The 14,077-nt window shown below is 47.0% G+C and overlaps 1 protein-coding gene across 2 annotated transcripts in view; it reads right to left on the bottom strand.

The window, feature by feature from the left end:
* FHAD1 (forkhead associated phosphopeptide binding domain 1) overlaps positions 1 to 14,077 on the bottom strand; it is a 165,286-nt gene that overhangs the window by 114,349 nt on the left and 36,860 nt on the right. For both annotated transcript variants that reach the window (XM_045165685.1, XM_045165684.1), the window contains one exon: positions 621 to 891. In XM_045165685.1, coding sequence (XP_045021620.1) covers positions 621 to 891 — 271 coding nt within the window. The remainder of the gene's footprint in view (positions 1 to 620; positions 892 to 14,077) is intronic.

Genomic DNA, 14,077 nt, shown 5'->3' with positions numbered 1-14,077 from the left:
ACAGAAGTCTCCTCCCCAAGTCTCCTCCTGAGGAGGGGGAAACGAATCCCTGATGGCTTTGTGTCCCCAGAGTGACCAGGCTGCGAGTGACAGTCTTTGAGATAACCAGCCTTGAATTTCACCGAAAAGCATCAGGTGAGATTAGATTGAATGTATCACCTCTAGAGAAGTAATTTCCTCCGTAAGCCTCTGTCTCCTCTAACTTGAAAAATGGTAATAAAGTATTTAAAACCTCCGAAGGCAAGAGGGATTTCAGTTACCCATATTTCTGTCAAAGTATATAAATATAGATTCTGATACACATTCATATATATTCATGTATATGTACACACATACACACACACACACACACACACACACACACACACATTCATTGCAGAGGTACTGACTGATATGTGTGGATGGGCACAAAATCTGGAGGGATTTGTACCAAAAAGTCACAGGGGGTAGTCCAGATGGTAAGAATGAGATCTTTCACTGTTTTCTGTTTATCCCAATTGTTTTTTTTTCTTTTTTAACAATTGCTAATGTTCCACTTTAGAATTGGAGAAATTAAGCAAAAACTGAGCCCCTGTCCATGAGCCCATCCCCGAAGCCACCACGGAAGCTCCCCTGAGTACCTTGTTTGATGATGGGAACCCCGTGGGCAGTGCCGTCCATCATAAAGGAGAACATCTTCCCGCTGGCACTCATGGGCCGCTTGTGAGAGGCAGGCGGGACCACGGAGGGCCTGGGGAAGCCCTGGGACCAGCTCCTCTGCACTGGCACCGGCCGGACGCCCGGGTGAAAGGGGACCTGTGATGGTGAGGGTGACTGGTTCGGCTGCTGTGTGGTCCGAGATGGCTGTGGCCTGGGCCAAGGTGCTGGGCCCATCGCCCATGGGAAGGAGACCTGCAGGGGCAGACAAGAGGGTCAGGGGAGGTTACGAGCAGCTGGGGTGGTCTCCACCCTTCTGTCCCAGCGATGTGATTGCTGTCCTAGGTTTCATCATATAAGTCACTTCCTCCAGGAAGACTTCCCAGACTCTCCCCAAATCTGGGATGGTGACCCCACAGGGGTCAAATGGCACATCACTGCACCACCATTTGTTGGGTGCAGCCTTCATGCCAAGCACCCTGCCAAGAGATTTGCATCCATTACCCCACTTAATACACCTAACACTCTGTGATGAGCCTGAGGCTGAGTAAGACCTAGTGACCTTCCCAAGATCGTAGATTTGGTAGTGAGCGGCTGAGCTGGTAGAATGCCATCTCTAAGGCATAACAGCGTTTTGTCCATCTTGCTCAACACTGTATCCTCAGCACCTACAATAAACCCTTGGTGTGTACAGAGTAGGCCCTCAAATATCAGTTGAGGACTTCCCTAGTGGCCCAGCCATTAAGAATCTGCTTGCCAATGCAGGGTACACAGGTTCAATCCCTGGTCCGGGAAGATCCCACATGCTGCAGGGCAACTAAGCCCGTGCTCCACAACTACTGAGCCCATGCTCTAGAGCTCTCGAACCACAACTAATGAAGCCTGTGTGTCTAGAGTCCACGCCCTGCAACAAGAGAAGCCGCTGCAATAAGCCCACACAAGGCGACTAGAGAGTAGCCCCCACGCACCAGAACTACAGAAAGCCCGCGAACAGCAATGAAGACCCAGTGTAACCATAAATAAATATTGTTTTAAAAAGTCCTGGTTGAAAGAATGAATTGACAAATCTCCGAGATTCAAGCCCAGCTCTCCAGGACCCCATGGCCTGCTTTCTTTCCATCCACACTGCGTGTCTTTCTGGCGTTCCTACTGCATCTGTCCCCCAAAGCCAAGAGCTCTGGGGTGGCAGGCACCCCGGCTGGCTCATTAGCCTGTGATCCTCAACACCCACCCTATTCTTGGCAGATACTCCATACATATCTATCGAGGGACCCCAGCAGAAGATGTTCGTAGCTACTTTCAACAGAGAGCACATCAAGATCTATCTAAACCGGGAGAAGCAAATGCTGAGGGAGGTGCTGACACCTGGCTTTGTCTTGGCTTGATGCTGTTATGGCGGTTTCTCCCCTTGCCTAGTGGTTAAGACATGACGTCATGAGTGCTACCATGTATTGTATTTTACTCATCTTCCTCACGATACGGGGAGGAGATCTCTTTATCCCCAGTTTACAAATGAGGCTGGGAGAGGTTAAGGCAGGGGTCCCCAGCCTCCGGGATCTAATGCCTGATGATCTGAGGTGGGGCTGACATAATAACAATAGAAATAAAGTGCACAATAAATGTAACGCACTTCAGTCATCCCGAAACCATCCCCCAGCCCACCCCCCTGCCACCTGGGTCCTTGGGAAAATTGTCTTCTATGGAACTGGTTCCTGGTGACCAAAAAGTTGGGGGACTGCTGGGTTGAGGAACTGACCAAGCTCAGGTGGTGGTGGAGGGGGTGGTTGGATTGGGGTCTGATGAGTTCTTCCCCTCTCTGTTTCTCTCTCCTTTCTTATCACCCATCCCCACCCCTCCCCCTAGACTCCTGGAAGAAAAAGCAACACGCTTTTCAAGTAAGAAGCTAAGTTTAAAGGTTCGCTGCCTGTGTGGGGTCACGTGTCTCTTTCCCCAGACAGGGAGACATAATGAGAAACAGGACAGAAGGCTTCCAAAATAGGAGCACTGGCAGACAGGACTTCCTAGAACTCCAGCTGGACTGCATTCAAGAGGAAGTTTCTCCGCTCGCTTGGGCTCCCAAACCAGTCTTTTAGCGACAGCTTTTCCCAGCCAAGTCAAGAATCCGGTGAATTCCTCCAAAGGCTTTTTTTGGAGTCAGTGAGAGCAGTGTTCAAGGAAATTAAACTCCAATTGTCTGGGGACACCTGGCCCAGCATTTTTTGGGGGGCTTCATCGGGCCTTAGTTGCATCACGCGAGATCTTTTGTTGTTGTGAGTGGACCCTCTGGTTGTGGCGTGTGGGCTCTCTAGGTGTGGCACTCAGGCTTAGTTGCCCCGCAGGATGTGGAATCTTAGTTCCCTGACCAGGGATCAAACCCCAGTCTCCTGCATTGCAAGGTGAATTCTTAACCACTGGACCACCGGGAAGTCCCTGCTTCAGCATTTATAATGACATTGACCCTGGGCTTCCTTGGTGGCTCAGAAGGTAAAGACTCCGTCTGCAATGTGGAAGATTTGGGCTCCATTACTGGGTTGGGAAGATACCCTGGAGAAGGGAATGACTACCCACTCCAGTATTCTTGCCTGGAGAATTCCATGGACAGAGGAGGGTGGCAAGTTACAGTCCATGGGGTCACAGAGCTAGACAAGACTGAGCGACTAACAGCCAGCCTCTAGGCCCTACTGAAACCTGTTTCGGGAATGGACTTGGTGGTGTTCCAGAACTCCGCTACCTTACACGTAGATTAAAATTTCTCTCCACTGTGGACACCTCTGTCTCTACCTATGCTCTCTTCTTTTCTCTCCTTTCAGAAGCTGAGATGCATTGCTCCTGCCTGTGCTGACTTCTTCATCCATCCTCTCCCTTCCTCTTCTCTGGGGCTGTCTCACCTCAATCATTCCTATCATTTTTTCCCATTGATTTAATAAAGTTTTAGCAAATGAATGGGCTGAAGGTGGGAAGGGGTAAATTCAAGTGTGTTTTCCCCTCTACTAGCTAGAAAACAAATCTAGAGACCACAGGTAGTGGTGGAAGAATTTCCTTTCATGCTGGGATGCTCAGGTAGATGTGCCTCCCTGCCCACCTACTGCCAGGGTGCTAAAGGGAGTGGTCATATCTCATGCCTCAAGTGAGAATAGGCCAGAACCCACCCGGCCCTTTGGAAATTTCAGGAGTCTCTCTCCCAATCTCAGTCCATTGCTGTGGGTGGGGCTCAGCCATCAGCCAATCACACTCCTTGGTGCACTGATTGGTGCACTGGTGGGACGAGTGATCCAATCAGAGCCAAGGAGACCCAAGAAAACTTGGCTAGACACCAGGGTCTGGAGTGCCCTGGTTGGACTTAAGAGTACAGCCAGCATGAAGGAGTGGAGACCAGACAGGAAGAGAGAGAAGTTGTTTTTTATTTTCAAAATTGTGGTAAGTAACTTATGTGTATGTGCTCAGACGCTCAGCCTTGTCTGACTCTTTGCAATCCCATGACTGTAGCCTGTCCGGCTCCTCTGTCCATGGGATTTTCCAGGCAACAACACTGGAGTGGGTTGCCATGCCCTCCTCCAGGGGATCATCCCGACCCAGCAATTGAACTCATATCTCTTATGTCTCCTGCAGTGGCAGGAGGGTTATTTACCACTCCAGTTCATCCTAAAGGAGATCAGTCCTGGGTGTTCATTGGAAGGACTGATGTTGAAGCTGGAAGTCCAATATTTTGGCCACCTGATGCGAAGAGCTGACTCATTGGAAAAGACCTTGATGCTGGGAAAGACTGAGGGCAGGAGGAGAAGGGGATGACAGAGGATAAGATGGTTGGATGGCATCACCAACTCAATGGACATGGGTTTGGGTGGACTCCTGGAGTTGGTGATGGACAGGGAGGCCTGGCGTGCTGTGGTTCGTGGGGTCACAAAGAGTCGGACATGACTGAGCAACTGAACTGAACTGAGCACCACCTGGGAAACCCAAAACTTTTATGAATAGGTTTAATAATAGTGGTTTACATGTGAAGTGAAGTGAAGTCGCTCAGTTGTGTCCGACTCTGTGACCCCATGGACTGTAGCCTACCAGGCTTCTCTGTCCATAGGATTTTCCAGGCAAGAGTGCTGGAGTGGGTTGCCTTTTCCTTCTCCAGGGGATCTTCCCGACCCAGGGATCGAACCCAGGTCTCCCGCATTGTGGGCAGACGCTTTACCCTCTGAGCCACCAGAGCTTGATTTTTTTGTTTGTTTTGCTGATTGCCTATGCTTAAGAAGGCAATAGGGAAAATCTTAACAGTGCAGATGATAAAAAAGCATGTTGTGCCTCAGCCATTATAAGTAGCACAAAAATTTGAGGGAACATTTCTCTAGTACTTGAAAACTACTATCTGATGCAGAAAAAAAAAAGTCACGTCACTGATGAATGTGGGAAGTTCCAACGTCTTTCTTTTTTACTTGTATTACTCACAAATGCAAATATATCCAAAATACCCCCAAATATCCACCAGTGCTCAGGTTGGGAACTCTCTTATTCATCAGTTGCAACAAGAAATTGGCTATGGATACAAGGACTCAACAAAAGTCAATGAAAGCATTCTGTGAGACTCAGCTGGCTGTGTGGAATTTACAGGAAAGTGTACTGTATTTCTTGTTATTTGGAAAGAAGGTGTTACACATTCTTGATATCATTAAACCTTATGCTATATGTGTGCATCCTTTACATTTTTCAGAGAGCTGGCTGTTAAACATTTACTAGCCAGTCGCGGTCTGTGCCAGGCACTCAGCAGAGTGCCTGGTACTCACGGTAGGTGTTCACCGCCAACTGAGCTGAACTGTTGGCAAAAGTAGTGTAAGTAAAAAGTTCTTTGATTCTGGGACTGGGACAGGGGAGGGGGGAATACCTGCTAAGCCTGGAGAATCTCGTAACAGCAGAGAATAAAGAAGTGCCTAGAGCAAAAGCATGGGGAGATGCTTAAGGCCATGGCAACCAGCCTGAAAGAGCTCCCAGAGGCCAAGGCTGGAAGAATTTGAGCAACAAAACAGAAAATGAGGGACATCCCTGCTGGTTCAGTGGTTAAGAATCCGCCTTCCAATGCAGAGGACACAGGTTCAATCCCTGGTCGGGAAACTAAGATCCCACATGCCATGGGGTAACTAATCCATGCACAGCAACAGGAGAAACCCTCATGCTGCAATGAAGACCTAGTGCAGGCAAAATAAAAATAAAAAAGAAAGGATTATGACCCAGAGGGTAAAATATACTAAGTACATGCTGATATGGATATGTGAGTGAGTAAATACATAAAGCAGGGAGAAGAGACCATCTTCCTTACAGAAGAATCTAACACATGTGGATGTTGAGCTTAATTCCCACAGTCTGGAAGGGCCTGGGGGTGGGGGTGACAGGGCAGGGGGAGCAGGCACACTGACCACAGCGTGGAGGAGCCATGGGCTCAAAAGACAGGACAGAGACTACAGAACGGTCACTAGATCTCAGAAGCTCGGGCAGGGGCTACTTGCTGCTGGGCAAATGGCTTTTTTTCTGATGCAGAAGCTGAAGCTCCAGTATTTTGGTCATCTAATGCAACTCACTGGAAAAGTCCCTGATGCTGGGAAAGACTGAGGGCAGAAGGAGAAGAGTGTGTCAGAGGCTGAGATGGCTGGATGGCATCACCAATGCAAGGAACATGAACTTGGGCAAACTCTGGGAGATGGTGAGGGACAGGGAGGCCTGGTGTGCTGCAGCCCATGGAGTCGAAAAAAGTTAGACATGACTGGGCGACTGAACAACAACAACAAATGGCTTTTACCTCAACAGCTCCCAGGACGTCACCATAACTCAAAGTGGGGTAGTAATTCTGTGTCTCCAAGAAAAAGGTAAATTATGTTCGGGATTTTCAATGTGAGAAATCAAGATGATACATTCAGAACACAGAACCACCAAGTTGTACATTACTTTTAGGTCTTAGAACTTAAAAGAGGTCCCAGCACTTCCCTGGGGGGTGCAGGGGTTGAGACTCTGCCTGCCACTGCAGGGGACATGGGTCCGATCCCTGATCCAAGAAGATCCCCGTGCCTCAGGGAAACTAAGCCTGTGGGCCATAAGTACTGAGCCCGTGCTCTGCAACAAAAGAACCCAATGCAACGAGAAGCCCACGAACTGCAACAAAGGGTAGTCCCTGCTTGCCACAACTAGAGAAAGCCTGTGTGTAGCAATGAAGACTCAGTGCAGCCAAAAAACAAAAAGAATTAGGTTCCTTTGAGCTGTTCAGAAAAATCATTCATTTGGATTTTAGGGTTAAAGGAGACCTGATCCATCTAATTTTCCCATTTTTTGGTAAATCTTCAATCTTACAGTTCTTTCTTTCGAGTTCCAATTAGCTTCCTGGTTGGTTCATAAAATGGGAAATAGAATCTAACCAGAAAACAGCTGGGTGTTTGCAAATAGCTTTCACTATCCCTAGACTTGACCTACTTCAATTCAGTCTTGCCCACCTGAGAGACTGAATGTAAGAGTGAATGACCATCGACTAAGTAAAGAGAAGAGAAGCAGCAGTGTGGTTCAAGTTTGGTAAACCAGGGTGTGCTCTGCCAGAGGAGCCAAGAGGCAGCCACGCTGATCCCCAGATTCCTGGCTCAGTCTGGGTCCTGTCTCTCCAGGGTGCTAAGCCTTCCACTTACGCTCCTGTCTCCACCTCCCCCAAGGTCATCCATAGACATCTGGGGATGACACAGTCCTCAAGAGTCCTCCTGTTTGAGTTTTTGCTGAGGACCCTGTGCCTGAGACCATCAGCAGCCCCCTGCCCTCCACTTCACTGGCCATGGGAAGTTGCCTTTGATATGAAACAGGTGGTGGTCTCAGGATTTCTCATCCCATCAGCAGGTCCCCACAGGACCTGTAAGAGCACAGTGTAGATGAACTCCTAAGAGGTCAGGTTGGAGATGACAAAGCTTGACTAGCAAGAAGTTTGGTTCTGAAGGGGATCGTGCTCTCTGGTCATTCCCTCTACCACCAGCCAGCTCTTCAACCCCAGGTATAGTAAAGCCACATCCTCCTCAAGGTTGGGCTCTAGTCAAGATCCAAGCCATGCCGAGGAAGATGCTGGCTCTTCCTCTGGAGCTGCCAGTCTGGAGCGTGCTGGTGCTGATGGTGGCCACCTTCCTGCAGGTGCGGCGGCAAGAGTCTGCCAGAGACAGTGAAGCTGACAGAGCAGAGTCAGATTCCTGACCATTGCTTGGGCACCTGGGCCTGAAGCTGCAGCTTTTGGCCTTTTCAGTTACCTAAGCTATTTTTTTTTCCCCCTAGGCTAGTTTAAGTTAGTTTTATGATACTTGCAACCAGTAAAATTTTCTGGACAATATGCTTATTGAGACTTTGGCATAAGCGTCACTATGTGCTCTATGTCCTATGAACACTATGGTGAGACTCTATGGTAGTCAGAATGAAGGCTGTCATAAGTTGTTTGTCATGTTCAAATAAAACCCCACCAGTCTGTAATCATGCACCAAATTTAAACCTATAAAAGTAAAGCAGCAGCCCTGGAGAAGAATGATTTAAGACCAAGGAATCAATAATAAGACAAGTAGTAAAGTGCTGCCTAGAGAAACTTTGAACAAATAAATAGTTCTTCAGCTACAGCAGGCTTTGGACTATAAACCCAAAATTTCTTCTTCAGAAATTACCTAGGGAAGACATTCCACAGTTTTATTTGTTTATTTATTTCTGACCTCACTACTTGGCTTTCAGGATCTTGGTTCCCAGACCAGGGATTGAACCCAGGCCACCAGAATGAAAGTGCCGAGTGCTACCCACTGGACTGCCAGGGGATTCCCAACATTCCACAGTTTTAAAAAAAAACTTTCCAGTTGAATAAACAGGTAAAACTTACAATATGCAGTAAACTTACAATATGCAGTAAAAATCTTACAATATATATAACTGTTATGTATAATATACTAATATCTAGTATATTTATCAGATATATGTCAATATAATTTTACTATATATGCAAATACATGTATATGTGGATGTATATTTATTTATATTTATTTATTTATGGCTATGCTGGGTCTTTGTTGCTGCACATGGGCTTTCTCTAGTTGTGAGTGGGCTTCTCATTGTGGTGGCTTCTGTTGTTGCAGAGCATGGGCCCTAGAGCAGATGGGCTTCAGTAGTTGTGCTGCACAGGTTTAAGTGCTGCAAGCAGGCTTTCTCCAATCGCAGCGAGTGGGGGCTACTCTCTAGTTGCAGTACACAGGCTTTTCTTCGTAGTGGCTTCTCTTGTTGCAGAGCATGGGCTCTAGGTGCACAGGCTTCATTAGCTATGGCTTGAAGGCTCTAGAGCCCAGTGGGCTCAGTAGCTGTGGCGCATGGGCTTAGTCGCCCTGAGGTATGTGGGATCTTCCTGGACCAGGGATCGAACCTGTGTTCCCTGCACTGGAAGGCAGATTCTTAACCACTGGACCCCCAGGGAAGTCCTGTTTGTGTAAATTTAGAACCACATATTCCAGTTATTTTTTAAAGAGGTGATGAAAAAGATTGCTCAAAATCTGTTTTTTCAGCTCACCTATTTTTTTATTGTTGTTATTTCTCAGCAAACTAAGTAAGCAATTAACGAGCACAGCTGCCAGCACACAGTGGGGCTTAATCTGACTGAGTTCTTTCTCTCCAGCTTTCCCTCTATTTTTAGTTCTTCTTTCAGAAACCAGTAAAAGAGACCGTACAGAAATCAAGTAAAATAAAAGAGACCATACAGTGCAGTGTTACATGCAGAGGCTAATAAACATTTTCTGTAGAGCCAGACAGTAAATATTTCCAACTCTGTGTGCCATATGATGTCTTTCCAGTTTACTCTGCAGTTACAGCAGACAACACAGGCAATACGGAAATAAAGGGGGTACTTGTGTTCCGTTTGGCCCTGGGCCATAGTTTGCCAACCTCTAGTTAAAGGGCTTGGGATCTGGCATGAAACAGAATCTCGTCCAGCTTCCCGCTCTGCTCCTTACCATCTGTGTGACCCTGACGAGTCTGCTATTTGTGTGCCTCGTCTGTAAAATAGGGATGAGGACAGCTATTTCTCAGTCTGGTGAGAAGCAGGTGAGACAGAGTACATGGAATGCTTGGAGCACTTCCTGGTCTATAATAAACGAGCATCAAACATTTGCCATCAGGTAGCATCATCATCATCGAAAAAGAAAGAGGGCAACTAAATTTGTCCAGGAGAGACGAGGAAATGAGGGTTCGATCCCTGGGTCGGGAAGATCCCCTGGAGGAGGAAATGGCAACCCGCTCCAGTATTCTTGCCTGAAAAATCCCATGGACAGAGGAGCCTGGCTGGCTACAGTCCATGGGGTCGCAAAAGAGCCAGACATGACTGAGCACATAGGCAGGATGTAGCAGCAATAGCTCCATAACCCTGGTGAAAAATTAGTGAAGCCAAACAAGGAAGCCAGTAACTGAAAATGCATTTTCTTCTATTACCAGTGGCTTTCGCTTTTACCCACATGATGGATCATTCCTTGTCAGGCATGTGAAATTGCAGGTTGAACTGGGAATTGTGAGACCTCCCTTAACCAGCGGGCAGTGGAGGAGCTGCCTGGGCTCACATGGCACCGTGATGCTTCATGCTATTAGAAAAAGCCTCCGAGGGACTCCGGAGAGGTAGCTTTTAATCCTGGCTCTAGATGTCTATGACTGATACCTAACCTTGGGGAAGTCACTGAAACTCTCCCAGGCCTCAGTTTATACAATGATAGGGGTGGTCCCAGGGACCTCTATGAAAAAACTTAAGGGTGAAAGGGGAGCTGTGATTAATGAGAAGCTCCTTGGCAGAAATTAAAAATAGAAGCTCAGAGAGGTACAGTTGCAGTTAGCATTTGAACTTGGGTCCATCAAACCCCAAAGCCTTTGCTTTTGATTTTATTCTGCAGAGCTTCCCTATGAAAGCAGCGAGGAATAATGGCCGACAGAGGGCGCTCTTCCCGCTAGACATGACGTCATGACATTGCAAGGACAGAAGACAGTATCCAGGAGCCACATGGGAGAGTCTAGTTGGACTGGGGACAGGGCAGAACAGGCTAAAGGGAAGGCCAGTCACGGGCAATGATAGGGGTGGGAGCTCCTGCCAACGAGCCAACAACACCTTCATGGAACAATTTGACACATTATTTGGGGCACCTTGCTTCCTTTTTCATTCTCGCTATTTCCATCAGTTTTGCCATACTTCAGAACAGAGAAAGACACGATTTATACATTTGGGTGATGAGGGTTTCCTTACTCAGCTACTTTATGAGAACACGGTCACTGTGACTAGAACAGCTTGTTTCTGTACCTCCTTTCCCAGAGTTCAGGAAGCACAAAGAAAGGCAGCTACCAACAAAACGCATGGTATGGCAGGCACACCTGACTTTGTGACTTCAATTTCCCACACCTGGTATTGAGACTGTATATTAATAGGATATATTAAACTGTATATTAAAACGGTTGCTTCAGGGCATTGCAAACGGCCTTGCAGGTTATGTCCTGCACAACCCCAGGCGACGCCGTCTACATGGACTATACTGTGAATGGTGACTGTGGAGTAACACTTTCATGAAAAAGCCGTGATTTACAGAGCATGTTCCTAGGCATATGCTGGCTGCTGATGTACTTTGTCAAATGAGATTTTCTTTGTATTTTTCCATCTTCTATGTTATTCTATGGATAATTTATCTGTAAATGTATCTGTCTGCTATTCGGGGGAGGGCTTGGGAGGTTTCCTTTCCAAAGGAACACTAAGAAAGGAAGCATCTTGGCTGCTACATGCTGGTTCGCTTGATTCTAACTAAAGTTGAGGGTGGGGACTTACCTGGCAGTCCAGTGGTTAAGACTCCATGCTTCTAATGCAGGGGATGCAAGCTTGATCCCTGGTCAGGGAACTATTATTAATAATACGATCTTACATACCTGCCGTGCAGTGCAGCCAATAAATAAATAAAACTGAGGATTTTCATGTGTTTATCAGGTGCCAGACGCTGGACTCAACAATTTACATACATTGCCCACTTAATACCACAGTTGTTCCGTGTGGTAGGAACTATATTACAGAAATGAGGACCGAGGCTTTGAGAGAAATGACCTGGGTGTGTCCAGTATAAACGCCAGTACAAGAGCAGGGCTGGGACTGCTCTGGAGTCAGCCTGGCCTCGGGCATGTGCCCTAACCACGTGACAGCTGCAAACACATCTGGACTCCTAACCCAACCCGCCCCCCTCCCCAAAGAAATGCTGCCACATTTCTCTCTCTTGGTTACGGTCACCACAGAGCCTGAAATAAATGTTCTCACTTGGGAACTCTTTGTCAGGAAAAGAACAGTTCCTATCACACTTAACCTGGGTGATATCAGGGCGGTCCTCCTGGGAAACTCTACCCTGGGAGTAGACACAGCAACCTCACCTGGGACCTGCCAATCAGTGGGAAACAAGAACATCCAGGAAGCATGATGACTTCAAAGGATTTCTTAGAAAAACTAGACCTTAAAATATTTTCAAAATTTTCTTTATATTTGGCTGTGCTGGGTGGGTCTTCATTGCTGTGCATGGGCTTTCTCTAGCTGCGGTGTGTGGGGCTTCTCATTGCAGTGGCTTCTCTTGCTGAAGAGCATGGTCTCTAGTGCTCCCAGGCTTCAGCAACTGTGGCTTGTGGGCTCAACAGTTGTGGCACGCAAGCTTAGCTGCCACTCAGCATGTGGAATCTTCCCGGACCAGGGATCAAACCCATGTCCCCTGCACTGGCAGGCAGATTCTTAACCACTGGACCATGAGGAAAGTTCTGTATCTCAAAATATTTGATGAGAGATGCTCTTCAATACCTTTCCCTTTTCCCCATCTTTCTTTCTCTTCTTTTAAACAGTTCACACTCTGAGTTATCAGCAAGTGGAATTCATAGGGAAATGTTTATCAGTCCATAGGCTGCCCTCAGGTAGGCCTTGCGAAGGACCCCTCCATGAATAACAGCTTAGAGGACGCAAGTTTCTCAACCTGGGGACTCACCAGCAGAAAGCGTTTTTGAGAAGATGAGATGGGGGGAGAGTCCTGCAAGGTCACCTGGGCACAGTCAGGGAAACACCTGTGCAGGCAGTCACTGGAGGAACGAAGCAGGGCACAAGCGAGTGTAGAAATGAGAACAGAAAAAGTTCGTGTATATTTGAGTGACCGTGAAAGTATGCTTTGCTCTTTGTGAAAACCAATTAAGGCTACTGCTCCAGCCAGCAACAGACTAAATGGTTTTCTCCCTCCCTTTATTTGCAAGCGGGGATAGAGTTTCATTTGTGCGGACTAGCTGTATGACCCTAGGGAAATTACTTAACCTGTCTGAGTTTTGGATTCCTTGTCTGTAAAATGGGGATCATGGGAGAACCCAAGTCATGGGTTGCTGTGAGCATGAAATGAGGGAAAGCAGGTGAACTGCTCAGCACAGTGCTGTCCACGTCAGCGATTCCTCCTCCTGCCGTACTGGTTTCTCTTCTTACAAAGCATCTTCTTCCTTCTCATCTACTCAAGGTCAGAGATTGTTATCACTGTTTCCCATGCTTATATAACAAGCACCTTGTAAAATAAAGTCCCCCTTCCATATCTGTACACCCGTGTTCATAACACTCTTACTTGAAATGGCCAAAAGGTGGAAGCAAATGGCCATGGATGGACAAAAGAACAAACAAAATGTGGTGAATACACACCATGAAACATTATTCAGCCAGAATGAACCTTGAGGACTTCACATTAAGTGAAATAAGATGGTCACAAGAGGAGAAATCAAGCAAGATTCTATGTATAGGAGGTACCTAGAATAGTCATATTCATAGACACAGAAAGACCGGTGAGATGGGAGGGAGGAAGAGGGAGTGTTTATTTGATGGGTGGAGAGTTTCAGCTTGGGAAGATGAAGAGTTCTGGAGTCGGATGGTGGTGGTGGCTCACAACAGTGTGAATATATTCAATGCTACTGGACTGCACTCTTCAAAAAGGTGAACACGGTAATGTCATATTTCACCACAATTTTGAAAGTTAAAAGGCAAACTGAAAAATGAAGTGCCTCCGAGGTTTCCCGACATTTGGGGTGATAGAAAAGGATGAAAATGTTCTGAAAGCAGGTTGTGGTGATGGCTATACATGTAAATGTACTAAAATTGAACTGGACACTTAAAATGCGTGAAGTTGATGTTATGTAAATTGTACTTCAATGACATTGGACGCTGGTAAGCTAGAGGAGGAAATGGCAGCCCACTCCAATATTCTTGCCTGGAGAATCCCATGGACAGAGGAGCCGGGCCGGCTACAGTCCATGGGGTTGCAAAGCGTCAGATAACACAGAGATTGAGCATGCGCGCACAAAGCTATTAAAAGCAAGCAAACAAACACACACATGCTGTGATCCAGAGGAAACCCTGGGGGATGAAGGATTTGTTCACTGTCTTGATTGTGGTGATGTT

This window comes from Bubalus bubalis, chromosome 5 (genome assembly GCF_019923935.1).
Source record: "Bubalus bubalis isolate 160015118507 breed Murrah chromosome 5, NDDB_SH_1, whole genome shotgun sequence".
NCBI lineage: Eukaryota > Metazoa > Chordata > Mammalia > Artiodactyla > Bovidae > Bubalus > Bubalus bubalis.
The sequence above is the reverse complement of the archived record's forward strand: the minus strand, read 5'-3'. Positions and strand labels throughout refer to the sequence as shown.